General features: G+C 47.6%; 1 protein-coding gene across 6 annotated transcripts in view; it reads right to left on the reverse strand.

The window, feature by feature from the left end:
• LOC134018999 (membrane-associated guanylate kinase, WW and PDZ domain-containing protein 3) overlaps window positions 1–22,285 on the reverse strand; it is a 30,632-nt gene that overhangs the window by 3,213 nt on the left and 5,134 nt on the right. For 3 of the 6 annotated variants that reach the window (XM_062459446.1, XM_062459447.1, XM_062459445.1), the window contains exons 2-16: window positions 19,209–19,498; window positions 17,139–17,255; window positions 13,321–13,440; window positions 12,221–12,421; window positions 11,027–11,204; window positions 10,815–10,885; window positions 9,667–9,828; window positions 7,949–8,492; window positions 7,323–7,860; window positions 7,162–7,225; window positions 6,645–7,064; window positions 1,563–1,763; window positions 1,356–1,432; window positions 941–1,087; window positions 731–869 (exon numbers count right to left, since the gene is read on the reverse strand). In XM_062459446.1, coding sequence (XP_062315430.1) covers window positions 731–869; window positions 941–1,087; window positions 1,356–1,432; window positions 1,563–1,763; window positions 6,645–7,064; window positions 7,162–7,225; window positions 7,323–7,860; window positions 7,949–8,492; window positions 9,667–9,828; window positions 10,815–10,885; window positions 11,027–11,204; window positions 12,221–12,421; window positions 13,321–13,440; window positions 17,139–17,255; window positions 19,209–19,488 — 3,259 coding nt within the window. In that variant the 5' untranslated portion in view covers window positions 19,489–19,498. Of the gene's footprint in view, window positions 1–291; window positions 396–730; window positions 870–940; window positions 1,088–1,355; window positions 1,433–1,562; window positions 1,764–6,644; window positions 7,065–7,161; window positions 7,226–7,322; window positions 7,861–7,948; window positions 8,493–9,666; window positions 9,829–10,814; window positions 10,886–11,026; window positions 11,205–12,206; window positions 12,422–13,320; window positions 13,441–17,138; window positions 17,256–19,208; window positions 19,499–22,285 lie in introns of those variants that run through there. The other 3 variants (XM_062459449.1, XM_062459450.1, XM_062459448.1) reach the window with 3 other exon arrangements.

The raw sequence follows: 22,285 nt of genomic DNA on the forward strand, positions 1-22,285 counted from the left end.
AACTGACTGGGACTGAGGCTATCGAAATACTGTATATATCTCTACCAGAGTGCAGAGAAAATAAATACAAACACAGTCAGAAGACATTCAGAACACAGTCAGAACACAGTCAGGACCTTCATCAGTCAGGGCCAACATCACCAACCAAAATGTTTGTGAATGATCATGATTTCAAAATGGGGGTGCCAACAAACAGCGACACAAAAGGTATTTTCAACGAGTAAAGACTACACACGGTTGGTAGTGATAGAGGAGAGGGATGTAGAGGGACAAGAAAAATGGAGAACTAACAGGAACAATTACCAACCGCGTATTCTCTGTCCGGCCGATGACATAGAAGCAAGGCTCCCCTAGCTTGGAGTTGGTCATACACAGAGACAGACTGGAGAGCTCCACTGGGAGAGAAAGAGATGAAAGGGATAGAGGGAAGAAGAGAAGCAAGTAGAGGAAGAGAAGCAGGAAACAGAGAGATTAAAAGAAGAACAGAAGCTGGTTATGAGGAAGTAGAACAAAGATCCCAACCCAGAAGAAGAAGGGAAAGAAGGATTAACCCCAACAGACCCAAGTTTCAGGAACCGCACCAGCAGAGAAAGAAGAGTTTTGCACAGAAGCCCTTCTAAGTGATATGTGGAAAAGTTGAAAGAGTTTGGAGACTGTGTGGTAGCATATCCGGCATATCCAGCATAGCATATCTTCCACACAGCAGGAGCGGCTCTCTGGAGGTGCTTACCATAGTCAGGGACGTAACCGTTGCCCTTCTTGAGGACCAGGTGGATGCGGTGCCCCCCCCTGCGTATCTGCTCCACCGCCTGGCTGTGGGTCATCCCCACCGTACTGTCCCCATTGATCTCCACCAGTTGGTCACTCACCTGCAGGACATAGCACAGGACTCAGCATGGATGGCGTGCGCATCCATACACGGACACACAGAAACACACACCTGTATTTTATGGCTCCGTGAGGCAGGTCCTCCCTCCATCAGTCCCAGCACATACAGGCCCATGTTGTACTCACTTCCCCCTCTTAGACTGAAGCCAAAGCCTGTTGGGCCACGGTCCAGGTCAACGCTGTAATACCTACAGTCATGCTAGGGACAAACACAAACTTAATGGATGGAACAATGCAAGACATTATTGAGCCACTATCTGAGAAATACAAAGACTAGATGAGTTAAGTTAAGGTGAAGCAGTTAAAGGCAAAGGCTTAAATGTGCACATGCATTCAGTCCATTATTTGTATTGTGTGTGAGAGAGGCAGAGAGGTACAGTAACAAAGGACATGCTTCTTTGAAAGTTCGCTGAGCCTACACTGACATTGTTACTCGGACACAGATATTGGGCAGCCTCCATGCTTACCTTGGGCCGAGACCGATGACCTTTCCTGATTCTGTGATTAGGGTCGTAGTCTGTGGACTCTGATAGGCTAGAGGAGTCTGGGGGAGAGAATTGGATGAGGTTAAATTGTGGATGGGAAAACAGGAGATAGTTCAAAATACTTTTGAATTGAACAGAGCTTGATTATAGCATGTGTATTTGTGTGTGTGTGCTAGGCTCTGTGTTTACAGGTGCTGGGCCGGGGGACGATGGTGAGGCGCAGAGTGTTTCCAGCTCGCCGCAGGATGTGGGCAAGCTCCCGGTGTGGCAGGTTGAGCACCGACCGTCCCTCCACTGCCTCTAACCGGTCACCAGGGCGGATTTGACCACTCCGGGCAGCCGGGCTGCCTCGACGCACCGTTACAAACCGGTGAGGGAGGAGGGAAGCGGCTGGAGAGAGAGATGGTGGGAGAGTTAGGGTGTTGAAGAAACACTTACACAATTTTACCAAATTTAGCTGTGGAGGATGTGAAAATGTTTTCTCAGGAGAAAACAATTTGAGCTCATCTTCAGAGACCAGAGGCCCATTTGCCGTCTATACAATGTCTCCTCTAATGAAAAAGTATTTGATTTAGAGAGTGACTAATGAGTAAGGTCAAAAGTAAAGTGCATAAAAGAGTGCCAACTCTAAATTTTAATCGTAAAGATAGGAGCCAAATTCTAAAACAAGACTTGGCTGAGATTTGACAGTGGTTATATAATAAATCACTGCACTAAATATCCTCTCTTTACTCCCCCCACTCCATGCCTCCTTGAAATACTCTCCTTTTCTCCTTCATCTGACCATCAATCAAGCCCTCTCTGTCTGCTGACACACCATGCAGGGAGCACTTTTTTCTGCTCATTGATTCAGCAGCGTTTTCAAGTACAGCCTGTCTTCTAACACAGGGTCGCTCAACCTCATTTCCTCCAAGGTCCGGAAGGTAGAGAGCAGTGAGGATTCACACCAGCAGTGAGGATTCACACCAGCAGTGAGGATTCACACCAGCAGTGAGGCTTCACACCAGCAGTGAGGCTTCACACCAGCAGTGAGGCTTCACACCTGCAGTGAGGCTTCACACCAGCAGTGAGGCTGCAGAAAGGTCCACTCTCCTGCTTTCTACACAGACATTCTCTCAGTCCATATCTCTTCCACAGAAAATCCCCATACATCAGCAACTCTTTTTCAAAGGCAAAGCCTTCATAAGACTACAATTAGTGCTCTCTTTCTCTCTCTCTCTCTCTCTCTCTCTCTCTCTCTCTCTCTCTCTCTCTCTCTCTCTCTCTCTCTCTCTCTCTCTCTCTCTCTCTCTCTCTCTTTCTCTCGCTGTTTCTCTCACTCACCCATATATAAACTAACCACACACACACACACACATCGAGACACTCTGCATTCGTTCACTCTTTGATGTTTGTGCTTGCTTCAACATTTTCTTGTGTGAGAAGAGCAGAGTCCACTTCTTTCCATCCGTTACCCTCAACGTCCAAAACATCAGTCACACATCAGTCACACTGACTCAAGCCAAAACGCCTTGACGAAATGAGAGTGCAATCCAGGTGATGCATGATGTGACGCATCATATGTGTGTGTTACTATGTGTTTGTGTGTGTTAGTGCACACTGGAGCAAGTCTGAAAATGTTAAGCGACGGTTAGTTAGGTTTGGTTTGGTTATGTAATCTCAGTTTGTTCTTTGATTCTGTCTGTTTAAACCAATCACATCTTGGCCTTCATGTTAAATTCACTTTCTCACATCAACTAAATCCAGCCCAGAACATCACAAACCTGTTTTAATATAAAATGAACGAAATGCTCCCTTTCGCTCAATAATCTCCAGCACTAACCAGAAATCTTCTTAGAGAATTCCTTCACATTCATCCACCTCCATCTGGCTTCTCTCTTCCCTCCCTTCCTTCATCCCTTCATCCTTATTCTGGCCAAAAGTTTACACCCCAGTGTCAGCCCTTCCATAGTGACAGCTGGTGGGTCCATGTTGCCTATGTTATTATATAACCGATCAGACAACATAAGCATCCCGGCACCAGTCCTCCATCAGGAGGGCCTCACAACCTCAGATATCCTCCTGTAACCAGCAGAAGCGGAGGGAAACATTGCCTTTACACACTTCAAATTCCTGTTGACAGTCAACGTGACATGAATTAGGGCCTATGAATCTTGCATGAGTGTTCCGGTGATGATGACACCCAGATGAACATCTAGTCAGTAATCAGGCCCTGACTCCTGGCCAGAGGACACATCTCCAGTTCTGGGCAGAATCTGGGTGACCCAGGCCCAAACTGCAATCAAAGCAGAGGCGCTTTCATATAGTCTTATCATACATAAAACATAAGTAGTTCAAGACTGCTACATCAACGTGCCAATGTGCAAACAGGCACAGAAATAACAAACTTACATACTGCACACACACACACACACACACACACTCGCTAAATATAAATGGACTTCATGATATACAGTGTATTTCCTTTGGCTTTCCTTGTTCTGCTGCCCAGAATAATCCCACTGCGGTTATGCCCAGCAGTCTTCCAGCCAGCCAGCCAGCCAGCCAGCCGTGCTGCACTGATCACCTCTCAGTGGTGAAAACGGCCCCCCTCCCCTCCATCGTAAAAGCCCTCTGCAGCTGAGACGCAGAGACCCCCTCCAGCCTGCCGGCGGAGCCTGCAGATAGGGAGAACACCACCTCCTCCCCTCAGCAGAGGGGAGAGCGCGGCTGACTCCCTACCTTACGAGGGGTTACTCATTTGCAGTCACGTCACATTCCCCACGGGACGGCTGCCTGCCCGTTACAGCCAACACAACAGCAACTAATTGAACCGCTGTGTTCCGCTGCTCAGGCTATCGCAACTGACAGCACCATTACACCTGCCACGGAAATGACTACCACTACCAATTCTAAAGCACCTGCAAAGCTCTGCTGTCACAGACGTCCTCCCACCACCCCTGCTCCACTCCTGCAGTGTCTGCACCTGTTTGGGATAGCAACCGTTATCTCCTACTCTCTCTCTCTCGCTATCATACCACTTGTAGGATCCCAAACGCATCTGACCATTCTTCTAGTACCCCAGAGCACCAGTTTGAACTATGGTGGTCGAACAAAACACTTGAAGACGAAATGTCCATCTACGACCCTGCTACAGATGTTCTATATTAGTCGTCATGCACACAATATTCTTAATCAAAGTGCTACCAATTGATAAGAAAGTCAGCACATGCCCCTACAGAACAGCAGCAAGGCTCACTCTTTCATACATCAAATCACAAACGATTACACATAATCGTAACAGTCCATTAAATGGCAACAAAAGCCCACAATTACGTTTGGAGTCCTTCACAGTTTTCAAAGCAGACTGTAGTCTTTCCAACATGGCTCTTTGAATATCATGCAAAAAGGTCAAACTGTATATTCCAGCAGGACAGCCTGAAGATGCTGAGGTCCAGAAGCATGTGAAGCTGATCAATAGAAGAAAACCAAGAAGTAAAACAGATCACTGTTGTTTCTCTGCTGGGGAAACGTTCAGTGTAGCGTCTCACTAAAGCATTTTAGATAGAGGAGGGCGGAGAGAGAACAGATGAGAGAGAGAGAGAGAGAGAGAGAGAGAGAGAGAGAGAGAGAGAGAGAGAGAGAGCAAGGAGAGAAACAAATAGAGAGAAAGAGAGAGAGAAAAATATAGAGGGAGAGAAAGATAGAAAACGAGAGAGTGGATGGTGGTGGATAGAGAGAGATGCAGGGAGACAGAGGGTGTGAGGGAAAGAGAGAGTATTTTAATCTTTAGTGAAACCAGACTGAATCTTTTTACTGCAGAGTAAAGGGGAGAGAGAGGGGGGGAGCTTTAGGGAGAAAGAGAGAGAGAGGGGGGGGGGAAAGAAACATAGATGGAGAGATACAGAGAGGGAGATAGGAGAGAGTAAAAAGAGAGTGTTGAGGAGAGCGAAGAGTGGTGGAGCTGTCAGAGGGGTGAGCTGCAGGGAGGAATGAGGACACAGAGACAGAGGGAGTCTGTACTGCAGAGAGATGGAGAGAGAGAGAGAGAGAGAGAGAGAGAGAGAGAGAGAGAGAGAGAGAGAGAGAGAGAGAGAAAAAGTGAGTTAGAGGAGGAGACCTACAACCTTAATCTTACCATGACAACATTAATGCATGTAAGCTCAGTCCATGAAGCAAATTGAATTGCATGAGGATTGAACAGAGGGAAGCCAATCCCCAGAGAGCCTGGGAAGGGGGGGGGGGGGTGTGAGAGAAGACTAGGTCATTTATCACACGGATGCTCAATACACTTAAGTCTAATAGGTGATCAGGTGTTTTGCTATTCCTTGCACAGGTAGGACATAAAGTAGCAGTATGGGGTCTGGCTATTGCACCACATGCAGAGAGGTGTCATGACTGTATTGAGAGGGGGCAGGTTATCATCCAGAGGTTATAGTGTGTGGGATCTGGGGCTGACAGGGTGATTTGAAAAGAGAACAGACACAAATAAAACCGATGCAGCTTAGCCTTAATATCCCAGAGCCAGCAGCCCTTCACTCCGGATAATCTGCCTATTGATTTCATCGATTTCCAAGGAGGGTGGCGTAGACATGCATGCACTCACAACTCTGACACACATCAATCAAGCGCACCCACGCACTACAAACCCCAATACAGATGTTTGCACCACAAAACACGGAACATCCACACCCAAAAGCAGGGACTGATGTTCTCACCTTCTGGAAGAGTCCAGAACAAAATCCCGGGGGGAGACAATATTACATCTTTATGATCCAATGGGGGCATCAACAACAAATGAATTTGCTGTAGAAACATTAGGGGGCCTTCACATTTCTAAAGACATGGTGTGTCATAGTCCCGTAAATATCCCAAAAAGCCTTTGGTACTAAAGTTATGGAAACAGGACAGCCCTTGAAAAGGGGTCACTTTCTATTCTGTCATCCTCGCTGTACAAGTCTGCTGAATCTGTATGTTGTACTGTAGGTAACCCATAAAACAGTGGTTTCAAGATCACCATGCTGAATACAAAAACCATGGGAAAGACGGGGGTCTGTCTCAGTTTAACAAGCTCCATGACTCATTATGGATATACTGTGGTATCAGTATCGCTTCAAGAACCGATAACATGAACAATATGTTCGCTATCAGACCAATTGACCCTTTTCAGTAACACATGATAGGGAACTACAAATAAAACAGCTGTGAAACGTCCCGAGTTGTCAGAGCATGGCAGAACACAATGCATCATGATGAATGTGTCGTATGACATGTGACTCGCTCGGTTCTCACCCTTGCCGTTCTCCACATCCTGTGAAGCGATGACAAATCCAAAGCCCTCTCCTGGTTTCCTCTTCAACTCCACCTCAAATCCCTTGGGCAGGCGCGCCCGTCCCACTCCCTCCTGTCCTGACACAGGGGCCGCTGCCCCTCTCTTTACCTCATCCTCCAGACCCACACTCTGCCAGTCTTTGGGCTCCATGGTGAGGGTAACAGGCACAGACTCCAGGAAGCTGGTGCTCTGGACCAGGGAGGAGTGCCCCCGTCCAGGGGTGTGGCCGGGGGCATGGGGAGTTGCAGAAGTGCGTGACAGTGGCTGGGTGCGTGCTGGTGGGGAAGGGTTGTCGGAGGCTGCAGGGGGAGGAGGGGGGCGGAGGAGAGGTGGGGGCAGACTTCTTATGGAGTTGGGGGAGATGGAAGGATGGTAGGTGCCTAGAAGAAAGAGAAAATAAAAGGTTTGTAGAGGGCCTTATCAATGATGCAAAAAATCAAACAAACTGTGTTTGTCTAACAGTAATCCTCCTCTTACCCCCTCTGTAAACCAATAAGACCACCTCTCCTAGTTTGGTGTGTTCCTGAAGGACCTTTTGAACCTGGGACAAGAACAAATGAATACAAATATTGAGCGGTTATTTTGCAGACTTAACACAACATGTCTGTCTTTCTCTCTACTCCTTTCACATGCAGTACCTGTGAAAAGCTGAGACTCTGGATGTCAGCTCCATTGATTTTGACAATGACGTCTCCTGGCTGTAGGGAGGAGCATTGCCTCCTGTCCCACACCCTCTTGACCACAGCTAGCTGGCCGCCTTGGCCCCCCGCGGTCACACCAAAGCCCAGCCCCCTTCCCCCCTCATTCTGGGCCAGGGCGACGGGCACCAACTCCCCTTCACCCCCACCCCCACCCCCACTACCCAAACTCATTGCTCCCGGAGATGACATGCTGCTGGGGCTGGCACTGCCGCTGGTGTTGCCATGGTAGCCATTGAAGGAGTTTTGTGGGCTGTCAGGGGTGGGAGGGGTCTGGGGTCTGATGAGGCGAGAGTAAGCCCCCCTAGGCCCCCTGAGTGAGGAGGAGGGTCTCCGGGGGGACTGGGGGACGGGCAGCCTTGACACGGGGAGGGTGCAGGTGGACAGGTCACTCTCAGAGGACTTGCAGTTACCGTAATGCTGGGCATGATGGGGAGCTGACAGGGTGTTGTTGTTATGGTTACGAATCATCGATGCCCTACAGAGACAGATAAGGGACAGGTATGACATTCTGCATGTGATTCAATGATCTAGAAAATAAATTGAAATACTATAAACCGTGTTACCTGTGTGAGCCGAGGGCGGAGACCACTTCACTGTCACTCTGGCAACCCAGGGAATTGTCGAGGGGCTGCAGACTGGGAAGGCCCCTCAGGGAGCGGGGTGGGCGTGAGGGCGCAGTGGAGGGTGCCAAGCTGGCACTAGAGCGCCTGGAGGAGGGAGCGGGCAGTCGGGGGGCTAGGAGGGGGGCATTTCCATTGGCATCCAAGCCCGACCCCACTCCTAAACCCATGTAGCCACCTTGGTAGACCCCGTTGAGGTTGAGGTGCTGAGCAGAGGTGTAGGGGGACGGCGCAGGGAGGAGAGCAGGTAGGCGCTGGTGCAGAGGCTGGGGCTGCGTGGTTGTGGGGGGCGGCAGGGGGTCCCTGCTGTCCGGTAGCCTTGGAGGGGGCTGCTTGGGACAGCCGTCAGGGTTGTACAGCATGGGGTAGCCCCTCCTCACCACCACGTCCACATTGTGGCCCACAGGCACCAACTTGAGCATCTCCACCACCTCTTTATGAGACACGCCCAGCACACACGTGTCGTTGATGTAGACCAGGATGTCAGCTGTGAGGACGGAGAGAGGGAGTTCTGATGCAAATGCACGAATGATATGGGTAAACCTGATGCATTTTGTAAATATAGTACCAAAGGCATTTCTGTAACCTACTTTGCCAGCAACATCTCTCGAGCACAGTAATCCTCTACTTGGAAGTCGTTACCGGGAAGAGGTTACAGGGCAATGTGGTTCATAAGTCATACACTATTTGTGTATTTCAATTTGAGCGTGCGTGTGAGTGTGTTCTAATCCAGGCATCTAATCCCTCACTAACCCAGCCTATTATCAGATAGAAAGTGAGAGCCTCTCTGAGGAGAGCCTGTGATGCCTGTCACCATGTGCATGTGTGGGTGATGTGAGTGCGCGCCTGCCTGTCCTTGTTTATGTGTGTCTGTGTGTGTGTGTCTATGCATATGGATGTGTGTTGCTTTATGTGATGATAGCTAGATTATGGCAACATGGCCATTAGGATTAGAGACCGATCGAGATATATACTCAGTGAGAAATAAACAATCCCTCCACTTTAATCCAAGTGGGAAGAGAGCGAGAGCGAGAGCAAGAGAGCAAGAGAGAGAAGGAGATTGATAGTTGTAAGTAGATTGTAAAGCAAACTGTCGTCACATGTAATATCAATGCAAACAGAGTATCACATCTGTAGAGACAACACTGTTCTTATAAAACAAGAAGAGACGGTTTATTTTCCAAGCTGTTTGAAGACGTCACACTGACCCCAGACATGGAAAAAATCAAGGGTATAGGCTGTAAACAAAGTCTATCTGGAAATGATAGACATTGTGTTCCAGGCAATAGCAAATGGTTTAGCCGGTATGGGCAAACTTTCCATGGAATCATTTGTCACTAGAACATTATTAATCAAATATTCTGTCTGTCACCATCTCTGGATGCTGACCAATAACTGTGTGTGAAACTCATAAAACATTCTAAGTAATTCAGGATAACAGTATTTAAGCTCCAATCCATCTGTACATTTCTCTGCAGTCCTATTGAATACTGCACATCGAAAATAATTGCAAGCTAGGAACCACCAGAATAATGTGATTTTTTGGTTTCAAACTTTCTTACAGTTTACTCTTTAAGGCTTTGCAACAAACATTTTCCAATCCATCATGAGATGGCAATGAGCGGTTGGTGGATGCTGCTGCTCCTGACCAGCTCTCCTACCTGTGTTGAGTGCAGACGGCCCCCCTGGAGTGACGCTGTAGACCTGGAGGAACTCCCTGGGTCTGCTGCCCCCTACGATGTTGAAGCCGAAGCCCCTGGAGCCCTTGGAGAGCCGCGTGTGGACGGAGAAGCCTCTGAGCTCTGCCGGCTGGGCTGTAAACCCTGCCACTGACCAACACACACAGCCAGAGGGAGAGACAGCAAGAGAGAGAGAGAGAGACTGAGGAGGACAGGCTTAGCACAAGAAGAGATTCAGTTTAGCTGTGTGCAATTCCGGTTCTCAGAATATAAATGTCACCGTGAAGCGTAGTGAGACTAGCAGAGTCTGATGCAGTGAGTTGGTGGGTTACGTGAGTAGAGATGTGTTGGGGTTTTATGACCAAGGAACAAGAGACCCACACGAAACAACGCACCAATAACCAGATGGCACTTAGTGCTAAACATTTTGAAATAAATAGAACTGATGCGGCCAAAGTGTTTTTCCTGTCATAATGGCCCATGAAGGAGGCTCAGCTTGCCTTTCACAAGGCAACCCCTTCTGTTACTGAGTTGCATTTCCCCCTGTTGGCCATAATAGTGTACTGCAACTCAGTTTGGCCAGCCTATTCCATGGCATTACAACAGATGGAGCTGCTTTCACTTGAGTAATCAACTATTTGGACATATATCAGAAATCACATTAAGCTGTACTTATTTTATCTGTATGTATCGCATGACAAAATGATGACTGAAAGTTGTCAGTCACATGCCCAACACATGCCATCTGCCAGGCTAGTCAAAACAGGTAGAACCCTGCCAGTTGTTCTGGCCTAAATCAAAACACATCTGAATTCAACAAAAAGCTTATTGGATTTAATTTAAGTCTATTAACAGGTCAACTAGCCAGGTCTGTGGTTCCTAGCTTAACTAATGTGGCTACAGACATGCTTCATTAAGCTCTGTCGCGTTTGAACTCTTCAACAGTGTTTCTATAATTACAGTATGCAGAGAGACATAGACACTGAGAAAGACTCAGAGAGAGAGAGGGAGAGAGAGGAGAGCGATGCAGAGAGGGGGAGAGACACAGAGAAAGACTCAGAGAGAGAGAGAGGGAGAGGAGAGAGATGCAGAGAGGGGGAGAGACACAGAGAAAGTGAAAGGCGGCTCACATTCGTTTGTGTCCACCGACTCTCTCCTCTGGGCTCGAGGATCCTGCCAGCTGGTGGTCTTTGAGTGGTGACTGAAAGAGAGAGAGAGAGAGAACATCCTCCTCAAAATCACAATAGCAATGATCACGTCAACACATTGGAAATAGACTTATAGGGCTTATTTTTACAAAACGTCTTGAATAGCAATCAAGCACTTTAGTGGTCAGGCTCACTCTATATAGTAAGGCTCTCCTGTTTCACTGAAGGCCACTTCCCAGTTCTCGGACATCACTGCCTGCAACCTGCTGCTGCTGCTGCCCTCATTCTCCATGGCACAGCCATCCCCCCCACTGGAGCCCCTGGGGGAGGACAGGGGGGCAGGAGGCGCACCCCTGATGCCCGCAGAGCCCCCTGAAACAGAAGAGGAGAGGGAAAGAGACCAATCATGTCTGGTGAATAGAGTCCTAATCTGAGGATGGGTCATTGGAAAAGGTTGCTGAAAAAAAATCTATGAATCGTGTCATATCATGCTTAACAGTTATGAGTGCTGACTAATCTGAAATTAGTTTGGAAATAGCCTGAAATCTCCTCTAAATCTGAAAAAAGAACTGCTTTGTAATTAGAAAATATAGAAATAGACTGATCTCTGACCTTAACCAACAGGGGGCAGATCCTACTCTGTCCTGCCCAGTCGAAGTGAGGCTGAGGCATGCATCCTACAATGACAGCTGGGTGAAAATAAGCATCTTTTTCCTGACTGCCCTTGTTTCTGTCCTCTATATTGTTGGTTATCTCCGAGAAGAGGAGGAGGGAGAGGTTGTGCTCCACTGCACATGCAGTGTTGCACAGTCCATCCAGCTCCCCCCTGCCCAGACTCAGAGATGACTCAGCAACGGTCAGGACCATGGACAGCTCACTGCCACGAGCCTTTATGTTTACCCTCCCTGCCTCAGCCTTCCCTGGCCCTGCCCTCCCTTCCTGGCCTCACTCCCTGCCCTATCTGTGTCTCTGCCTGCCTGCCTCCCTGCCTGGCTCGCTCTCTGCTTGCATCTGGGCAGCAGGCTGACCCCTCCCTGGATGAAATCAGTAAATCGATGAGGCCACACCCCCACTAAATCTGGAGCATACTAATCATGCTAATGATTGATTCATTGGGGTATCAAAGTCTGAAGCTACAGACTGAGGGACTATGGAGTCTCCAGATCCTGGCTAGCACTACCACTCTACTTCTACTGGAAGATAAGTTAATCAGTCAAACCTTTTGGATCTAAAAAACCTTAAGGGTATTGCTATAGTCCCCGTTCCTCCTACAGTCTAACTACCTTAGTGAGTTGGACCCGTACAATCCTATCACTCCTAGTCTACAAATTGCCTCTGCCAAATGCACTATGAACGTGGTATAAACTTGGTCACCCATGTGGTCTTACGCAGCAGTCTGTCTGAGGGACACCTGCCTGCCAGGCCACGGTCCTCCTCGCTGTCGTCCCCCTCGTCTGCAGCCTTCTCCAGGTTGCTGAGGGACTTGCTGCGCGTGCGGAAGTTCCTGAGCAGATTGCGGTGCTCCTGGTAGGTGATGGGGGGGCTCTCTGGGCCGATGTGCACCGGCCGGGGGGTGCCGTAGTAGTTCCCTGGGAGACCGCCAGACAACGGCGGGGGGGAGGGTGGGGGGTTGGGTTATGAACACATCAAAACCCATGTGTGCCTTTTGCATTTCCGATACACTGTATTCACTTCTTTTTTTTGTACAGCAACATTGCGTGGCAGCAATACCAAACAGAAGCGCTGCTCAGAAAATGTGGGACTGAATCTAGTGTAGAGGGCAGGGATCGAAACAGAACCCATGGCACATGGCAAGCATATTTCCACCAGGCATCTCTGTTTAAAACAAACACATCAGCAGCCCGTGTAGATTATCTCTCACGATGGGGATCTGCAAAGTCTATTCTTTTTTTTCCCTAAAGTCTATCCATCTGTTCTGGAAGCAAAACAAATCCCTTCCCTCTCTCCATGCTGCTGTGGAGACCAGTGCTGGGTGAAACATTAGGCTGCTGAACCTCGTCAAGGTTACAGTAGCAGCCACCATCCTGGTCCTGTTCTGAAGCTCTGCCACTGGTCCCCCTGATTGCTTTGCAGTAGCAGGGCGTCCATCAATGTCACACGCAAGGCAAGGTGAAGATGACATTTATTGCGCCCGTTAAATTCTTATGAATTATGGATGCAAATCTGCAGTAGTCTTTTAATCAGAGCAAGAGATCCAACCCTCAGCTGGGGGGGCGGAGTCTGGGGTGGGAGAGGGGCCTATCCTACACCTGATGTCATTAACGTGCAGAAATGCCTAGTAGAGCCTCCTGGGAGATGGTGTTTCTACGCTGAAGTTTGAGTCTCAGTGCCATATCCATAAGCCAGCCGGAGGCGGATACTTTAACTTTATTTAACATTATTGTTGTTCATGACAGTAAGTTGCCATGTTGCACCATTAGTCTACCACTTTGTAGACCTTGGAGAGAGCACATACAGCTCTCCTCACCTTTGAACTTGCCGCTCTCCAGCAGAGCTCCTGACTCCTCCAGGGCAAAGAACTCCTCGATTGAGACAAAGTTGTAGTCCACCCCAGAGATCTCCCCGTCCCTTGGCGGTCTGGTTGTGCCTGAAGGGGGAGGGCGGGGGGGGGGGTGAGGTAGGGTGCCAACAGAGAATAACACATTACCGTACATCTGTGGTTCAGATCACAACTAACTCCCGTGCCCTTCAGTCTACAACTGAGACAGTGACTTCTCCAGAGTTTATAACAAATGTGTCAGGTAAGATCGTATGATAGAACACATAGCAAAGGGCCAAAATAAACAAAACAATCTTAACCTTGAATTTTACAAATTATTTTACAAACAAATGACACCTACCGCAAACAAAGGTCATATCTCCTTCCCTGTGGACCACATATCATGGCTGAGAGGGAACCATGGAAGGGAGTCATGCCCAGTTACTCTATAAAACCTATGATTAATGGACTGCTCTCTCAAGAGCAGAACTCCCAGCCACAATGGCATCCACACACACACACAGACACACACACACAGTTTCCCCCTCTGAAACACAGACCTAGACAGACTACAAATCCTCCCAGCCCCTTCTCTCCTCTAAGTCTGTTCATACGCCTCAATCAGTGGGAGACGAGCAGACTCTATCTCTAATTAAACATGTGATAGCAAATCATCCGCTAGCCTCTGACGGCAGTGTCATTCTTCATCAGTCCTCAGGCCACTCTCTCTAATGCTGATTCTGAGGGAGGCAGGGCCTCATTACCCATGCTGCCTCCTCACAGATATATATATGACATGTCAGCAGGTGACAGGCTGGATTATTGACATCTTTCCCCCTGATGCTCCCCGCAGGCACACACACACACGGAAGGCTCCCACTGGGAGAGCAGAGATAGTGGCAGGGGTAATTACACGCGGCTCCTTATCAACACGAAGCGAGAGCTTCCATTCAAGATGGCTGTGTGGATAGACAGACATGATCCCTACAGTAAGGAGAACAGCCTGACAACACCGAGGGCCACAGACATTTTGCATGATCCACTGCTTTATGTCTGATCTCTGAGTCATTCAAAACACAATGAGACAACTCCTTCCTTCAGCGGTCACAGTCCCCTAGACATGGAGTCATCTCACGCAGAGACATGTCGAGAGACTCACACACTGATGGGGATTTGAGAAACATAGGTCATGATGTTCTGTTCTCCAGGAACACAGAGCAGTAAACTGATGACGTGTTCTATATATGTGAACAGTATGTGGATATGTGGTGATATGTTCCACAGCCTTTAGATAGAAGTGCCCTCATCCTCTGGCACAGACAAACACATCAGCTTTTCATTTAATTATGTCTCTGAATAATTTATGAACGCCTTTGCCTAATTCTTTTAAGTATTTCAATTTTTCATGTCTTTTCATCGTGTGAGAGCTTTTATAAACTGGGTTTCTAGCCAACATTACCATAGTACATTGTCTGTTTAAAAACATAAGGGGATTTCAGGTTAATCCCAACTCTCCCCTGACAGATGCAGTCATTATTACCAGTTTCAGTGTTTTAGGATCCCAAAACAGAATTCATAATCTCCGACAAAGAAACAAAAAGTAGTTTTGTAAATTACTTTAAATAAATATCACTGGTCTACATATTACATTTGACACCTAACGTTGGTGAAAATATCAGTCTGTTGATGTAGTTCATGTCCATCCATCAAGACAACATTAATTTACTGTTACTTTGTAAACACAAACTGATCTGAGACTAATGCAGGCCTGCATAGCGATGCATTGGTACTGTCCAAGCATTAAGACTGGGTTATATTCATGTCGCTTTTGTCCCTAAGACCTTAATCAGATTAATTACAGTACATTCAGTGGTTCTACATTTGTAAAGTAAATATCAAATTCTAGTCAAGAGCGCTCTAGTCAAGTACTGTATCAGAGGAACGTACAGTAGGTCCTGAAGAGGGCCACACTGAGCCACTGTTGAACTCCTCAGCTTCAAGTTCCTGATTTATCCACCATGGCTGCTTCCTCCCGGAAAAACAACAAAACAAAACAAAAAAGCGAAATGGTCTTCACTTTTTGGGGGGATAAATGCATTTCTTTTTCATTGATGACCGCACTTTTATCTAGCTTGCTAGCATATTCACAATGTGGTGTTGAATTAGGATCTAATGGATTACACGTATTGTCGGGATAAAGAGTTATTCTGCTAGTAAAGAGAACGGCAGGAAGGCTGCAGCATCTTACTGAGACATCTCCAGCAGCTCAGAGGATTATGTAGCCGGGGGCAGAGCTTGCCTCGCTGTCACTCCAACTTAGAGGAATTCACTGAGCAACAGGAAGTTGAGTCATGACGACCGTTTTTTGCAGCACTAGTAGGGAACAGGCTCGTGCAGACATGGCGGAGGATCACCTAATCTGCCAGCACACAGCTTATTTATAGTGCCAATGCAGGAACCTCTGCCAGACTAAAGATCACAATGCTCTGTGGCGCTGTGCCATCAGCCCTCCTATCTAATTACCAAATGGATGGATGAAAGTATTACTGCACACTGGGGAAATATACCCACCATCAGCAACTAATAGTGGATGTGAGTGTCAGTGTGTGAGACTGTGAGCACATATGTGTGTGCCTGGTTGAGTGGCATTGTTTATGGTGCGTCACAACTGAGACAAAATGTTTTCCATCCTGGCCTCATCTTGGAGTAGTGACCTGTGTCAGGAGGATGGGGTTGGGGTAGGTGAGGTGGCATGGTGGCAGACTGCTCCAAATGACCTACTTCCTGATGAGATTAACACCACACTGCCACTGTCTGGGGCTGGGCTGGCCCAGACTAGACCATGCCAGATACTCCATGACAGCAGAATAATACAGCCACAGTGCATGTCCTCCCCCTGCCCTGATACACACACACAATCCTCTTGTGGCCCAATAATACCCTCCGATAGAGGGTTATGATAGCAGAAAATATTATAAACAGATAAATAATTGATTTTTGGACAACACAAGTTGACAACCCATTTTAATAGGGGGTTATAGCCAGTAAACAAAAACAAGGAAGTTAAGAGAGCGAATTTAAACTGGAGGGAGTATTTCCAGACAGAGCCAAAGTTGGGAGGTCAGGAGAGAGGATGAGAAGTGATGACACTGTCACCAAGGATAAAAGCAACAGTGTGCGCATTCAAACAGTTACATTTACATTTACATTTAGTCATTTAGCAGACGCTCTTATCCAGAGCGACTTACAGTAAGTACAGGGACATTCCCCTGAGGCAAGTAGGGTGAAGTGCCTTGCCCAAGGACACAACATCAGTTGGCATGACCGGGAATCGAACTGGCAACCTTCGGATTACTAGCCCGATTCCCTCACCGCTCAGCCACCTGAATCCCTCCATGGCAAACAGTTGCCATGGAAATGGTAACGAACACTCTTCGAGGTGCTTTGTCTCACCTGCACTGGGTGACAAAGCTAAGGCGAGATGTGAGATTTTTGTTAAGTCAACACATATAGTACCAGCTGAATATACTAACACACAGAGGTGTCAGGGTGAGCTTCCAGGACCCTGCTGGAGCAGCAATCAACACCAGAATACTGTCCTGGAGGCAGGTGCATCTTCCCTCCAAGATCATGAACAAACTCCACTTAGTAGACAAAAACTAAGATAGAACAGGTGGATACTGCAGCATTTACCATATTGGTAGTAGAATTTCAGATGTATTTGCCTTAAAGTGCCTAGTACTGGATCTATAGGTGACAGCAGAACCTAGAGTAATACTAGGTCTTGAGGTGACATCAGAACTTACAGGGAACTGCTCGGAGGTAGAGGTTCTCACGAATCACCTGCTGCAGCTGGCTGTCCATGGAGCCTGGTGTGAAACACTTGCTCAAATACAACCTGAGATCCCGGCACAGCGTAGAGCCTGGGACAGAGGAGGGGAGGGGGAGAGACAAAGAGAGAGAAAAAGAGAGAGAAAAAGAGAGAGCACAAAAAACAGAGCGGGATAGAGAGAAAAAAGGAAAGAGAAGGGGGGATATTTTGAGTTCGAAATATGTCATGCACATTCCCCAGTCAGAACACAGTCGTATATCCACAAGCAATATTAATTTGTCTAAAAGGTGTTTATGGCACATCAACCACAGAAACTGACAAGCCATGCAAACATTCATATTTATAATCCGACGTGATTTACCACCTTCCTCTACCCACTCTTTAATGAGGCATTTCCCAGCCCCTCATGCACAGCATGGAACACGGAGGAGGTGTGCACAAAGTCCTATGTTGGGGCTGTTACAAAGAGGCAGGGCCACAGGCAGACTATCTTCCTCCCCTCTCTCTCTGATCTATTCATTTAATCTCAAGTGCTTTATGGTCTCTGATGACAGGTCACTTGCAGTTATAGATGGCTTGAGAGCATCTCCAGCTTGTCGCTCTGACGGACGAGCACCCCCCCTGCTCTGACCCTCTTCCCCCCCCTCCCCTCCCCCTCTCGCCAACTTCCCTGACCCCCCCAACCTGCTGTTCCACTGGCTCAGCCTCGGCTGGGCCCCCGAGCAGATTGGATTTGCTGCGATATTAAAAGCGCCTCTGTAATAAAACTTTATTAGCAAGGCCGGTCATCCACACACGCGTACCTGTCAACATATGGCAAGTGCTACGGGGGAAAAAATGCCTGACCTACAGCTTTCTGGCTGAAATAGTGGTCTTTTGTTCCCAATATGAAACAGCTGCCAAGCCACGTGCCAAATGAATCAAAAAGAAAAGCTGACTCTGGTATCACTAATGCGGTGCTGCACATTAATGATATGGAATGCTGGCACAGTTGACTTTTTTAATGAAAAATGCTTTAATGAAAGCAAAATATCAACATCTTTGAAATCCTCACTGCATCATAAGTAACATTCCACAGACAGTATATGCTTTACTCTGTCCCTCAAGGTTATCAAAGCTAGCCGAGTACTGTCCATTGGAAACACAGGGAATATTGACTGGCCCTAATCATCAGAAGCATGGCATGTCGCTGATAGGATCAGCAACGTCTAGTTTTTGTACAGCCTTCCTCGACTCTCTCTGAGGGCCTTTACGGTGGACTTCTGTTTAGAAGGAGGAGCAAGAAGAGGAGGAAGAGTAGGAGGAGAAGGGCCAATACAGCAGCAGAGAGCAGATCATCCATCACTGTCTAGACTACATGCAGTCAGAGTACCCAGGGAGGGCCGGTCAGGCCCCAGAATGATAATGGATCCTGCAGTGGCAAAGGGAATAGGAGTACAGCCCCCCATTTACACTCCTGTGGGCCATTTAGCCATCAATCTAGCCAGCAAGGCCATGGGGTATCGTGGTCAGGTGACACGCTGGTGACATATTGCTCTGTTCAGACCTAACAAAGACATCCGTCACCCCCACCCTCCTCTATAAATACCAAGGCCCCTCGAGGGTGACAGACAACTGTATCGCCACATCCCTGGCCTGATGCCTGTCACATGTGTCATCGGGAATCTGAACCCCTTCCTCCCACATATCGACCAGTGCCGACTGCAGCCATTGACACCCCTGATTGACTAATTGAACGGAGCAGGTCCTCAACAGCGAGCTGTAGATCTGCTGGGTCTTCCAGTGTCAATGACTACTTAGCATCAACTTAAAGACCACTAGAACAGCATGTATGGATACATATCCATGTATGGAACATCATTCTTTTAGTGGCCAGATGGAGGTTTGGCCAGCTTCACTGGATTTTATTTGTGGGTTTCTGAATTTAACATGTGCAACGGATGTCTTTAATTATTAAGTAACTGTTTACGCTTGCTGTTTACTCAATGCTGGCAACATTCCGAATGTTCTGTGGACAGAGGAGTGAGGAAGGAGCCAGTCCTACCTGGGGAGACAGTCTTGACGCGAACAGGATGGGGACAGGAGTTGAGGACACCACGGACATCTCCCAGCGTCATTCCTAGCACAGGTGTTCCTCCGATCTCTAGGATGACATCGCCAACTGTGAGCCCTCCCCCAGGAGCGGAGGTGACAAATGGGAACTCTCCATAGTCAGCCCCGCCTCCGACGGCCACACCCAGGTCCCCAGAGGAGCCCAGCAGAGGGACGAAGGTCTCCAGCACCTTGGAGCGCCAGTGCAGCTTCTTCACCGCTGCCTTAGACATGGCAAATGAACTGAGGGAGAGAGAGGGAGAGAGAGGGGAAAAGAGGGAGAGGGAGAGAGAGAGAGAGAGAGAGAGAGAGAGAGAGAGAGAGAGAGAGAGAGAGAGAGAGAGAGAGAGAGAGAGAGAGAGAGAGAGAGAGAGAGAGAGAGAGAGAGAGAGAGAGAGAAGGAGTATGAAGGGTGTAACTTTAAGACTTCAGGCCAACAATTCGATGGCACTTAACAATGGACTCAACAGCAACAACAAAAAGTAATGTTTGACTAAATGTGAAAAGAAAATTATTATGACAAAAAAGTTAAACTGCCGAAGTAACATCATAACATTTTGAAGCACCTGCATATCAGCTAGAAAGACGTGGAAACTGTGTGTGTTATGCAAACACAGATGAGGGCTGTCAAGTGAGGGTTGAACTGAAATCAACAAACTGTCAAACAAGATCATTTGGTCATACTGTTTGCTAGAGACAAAACTTGTATTATGGTTCTACTTAGACTATTGTATTAGTATAAACACGCAGTCTGGATAGAGGTAGCCACAGATTGCGATTTATCTCAGAATCTCATGGGAACATGTAGTGTTAAAGACATGCCTCATTTAATACAAAAGAAAATAATGGACCCATTGTAATATGTTAGATAAACTGCTATGACGAACAAGATTCCCATACATAAACATTTGCCTTTGTATACTCTATGGACAGAAACACAAATAATGGAATCTTATAAAACCCTTATTTTTTGCCATGAATGATCATGTTTTTATGTTTGTGTTGATCCTCCTGCTGGTTTAACATCTGCTTGGAAAACGTGCAATTAAACTATAATGCAAGTTGTAAATCACCAATAAGATATGTAAATATATAGTCAAAAGGCTCAACGTTCTCAAATAAGGGCTTTCATGGCTTGAATTCAAGTTGGAAGTTCAGCCACAGACCAACTGTCCGAACTGCTAACTTTTGGGCCACATATAGGTGTTCTGTTGGGTTATGCTGCTTTGAAAGAAGGGTGGGTGTTCCTGTATAGGGTGACAGTATTAGAGCAGCACTGTCACCTTGGCACAACAGGACAGGAACTGCACTGGCACAGAGACAGCTAGCTAACACAACAGTGTGTGGGAGAACCTGGCACACCGTTCACACAGTTTATATAAGACACTATCACTATCATAAAGATACAATGACAACAACAACATTTTATTATATGTATCATTATTTGTATCCATATCCTTCAATAGCAAGTGGCAACATAGTTATCCCTGTCTCTGGCAGTAGCTCCAACATTATGTGTGATTGTGATTTGAGGACCGAAGGGCAGGGGGAGCGAGTGCAGCAGGGGTTCCCCTCAGGCCCAAACGACCCTGCCATCTCCCAGCCACCTCCCCAACCACCTCCCCAGCCACCTCTCAAACCACCCAGCCATCTCCCCAACCACTTCCTCAGCCAGCCAGCCAGCCACGTCCCCAGCCACCCAGCCATATCTCCAGCCACTAGCCCAACCACCGGCCCAGCAGGCCTAACGAGGCTGTTTAAAACAGCGTAAGGAGGACACAGCTAATTTCTTCCACTCGACTGACGGAGCAGTTGATGGGTCATGTATCCTCCTCTGTCTCTTCTTCCCTGGTGGCTTCACAGCTGACAGAGGAAGAGGGTCTCTGGTTTACTGGGAGCAGCGACTGACAGATGGAGAGGGGGGAGGGAGGGGAAAATGTGAGGAGGAAGCAGAGGGAGAGACAGTGGGAGAGAGAGAGACAGGTGTAGACTGGAAGAAAACGAGGGGTAGAAAGAGACAAAGAAAAGGAGATAAGGAGGGAGGTTGCGGAGGGTGAGAGATGGAGTACACAGCCTGGGGTTGGCAGTGGAGTTGCCAGTTTGACCTTGCAGGGCTCCAGCCTCCAGCTCATGCGACATGAGTCAGTGCCTGTAACAGCCAGTCTGTCTAAACACTGGAGATTCCATCATGTTATCCAAACACAAGAACGTTGGTGCTTGCTGCATCGTCAGTCTTTTGTGTCGCATGGTGAGACCTGCAGCTACTAGGTCTACCTCCTGAAATTCATCAATTTCCTCACATAAACATTGACATCTCATTTAAACGTAAACAACAATCATCCAGCGCATTTTTAGAACATTAATTGAATTGGACACGTGCAGTCTTCATCACACAGAGAGCATTTCTGACTGCATTGAGTTGTATAATATTACAATAAGCTTCCAGGCAAATAGTCTAAAGAATTTGTCTTCTGAGAATCACATCTATACATGCTTAAAGTGCTATAAATACACCAGCTGTTTTGACCCTGTGGTATTATCCCTTCCTGTTCTCCTAAGTTATGTGGCTTTGGCTGTGGTCTAAATGCAACAGACAGCCCACTGTGGAGATCATGGCTGTGTTCCTGATCACATGTGTCTTTTCATGAGCAGTGGTCTGCTGGGTCTGCCGAGGCTGGGACTCCAGCAGTATGTGTGGATGTATGCAAACAAGCATGCACACGTACACACTGACACGTTGAACAAGTGAGACATGGCCTTTTCTAGCCACCACATTTTAACGGCCCCTGTGCTCTCAACTGGTTGCATAAATATGTTTTTGTTTTGTTCTTTTCAGTTATGTGGCAAAACAAGATCTGCTAAAGCCCACCTCAGCAACTTGAGAAAATCCAAACCGATGCAAACGGGGACAGCAGCGTAAGAAAATACCCTGTCTAAGGCTCGTATTACAAATTCATAACAAGCACTTCTGATTGCAAAGGAGGCACGTGGACGAGGAGAACACCGCACCAATTCAAGGATATCTAACCC

The sequence above is a fragment of the Osmerus eperlanus genome, chromosome 4 (genome assembly GCF_963692335.1).
Source record: "Osmerus eperlanus chromosome 4, fOsmEpe2.1, whole genome shotgun sequence".
NCBI classification, from domain to species: Eukaryota; Metazoa; Chordata; class Actinopteri; order Osmeriformes; family Osmeridae; genus Osmerus; species Osmerus eperlanus.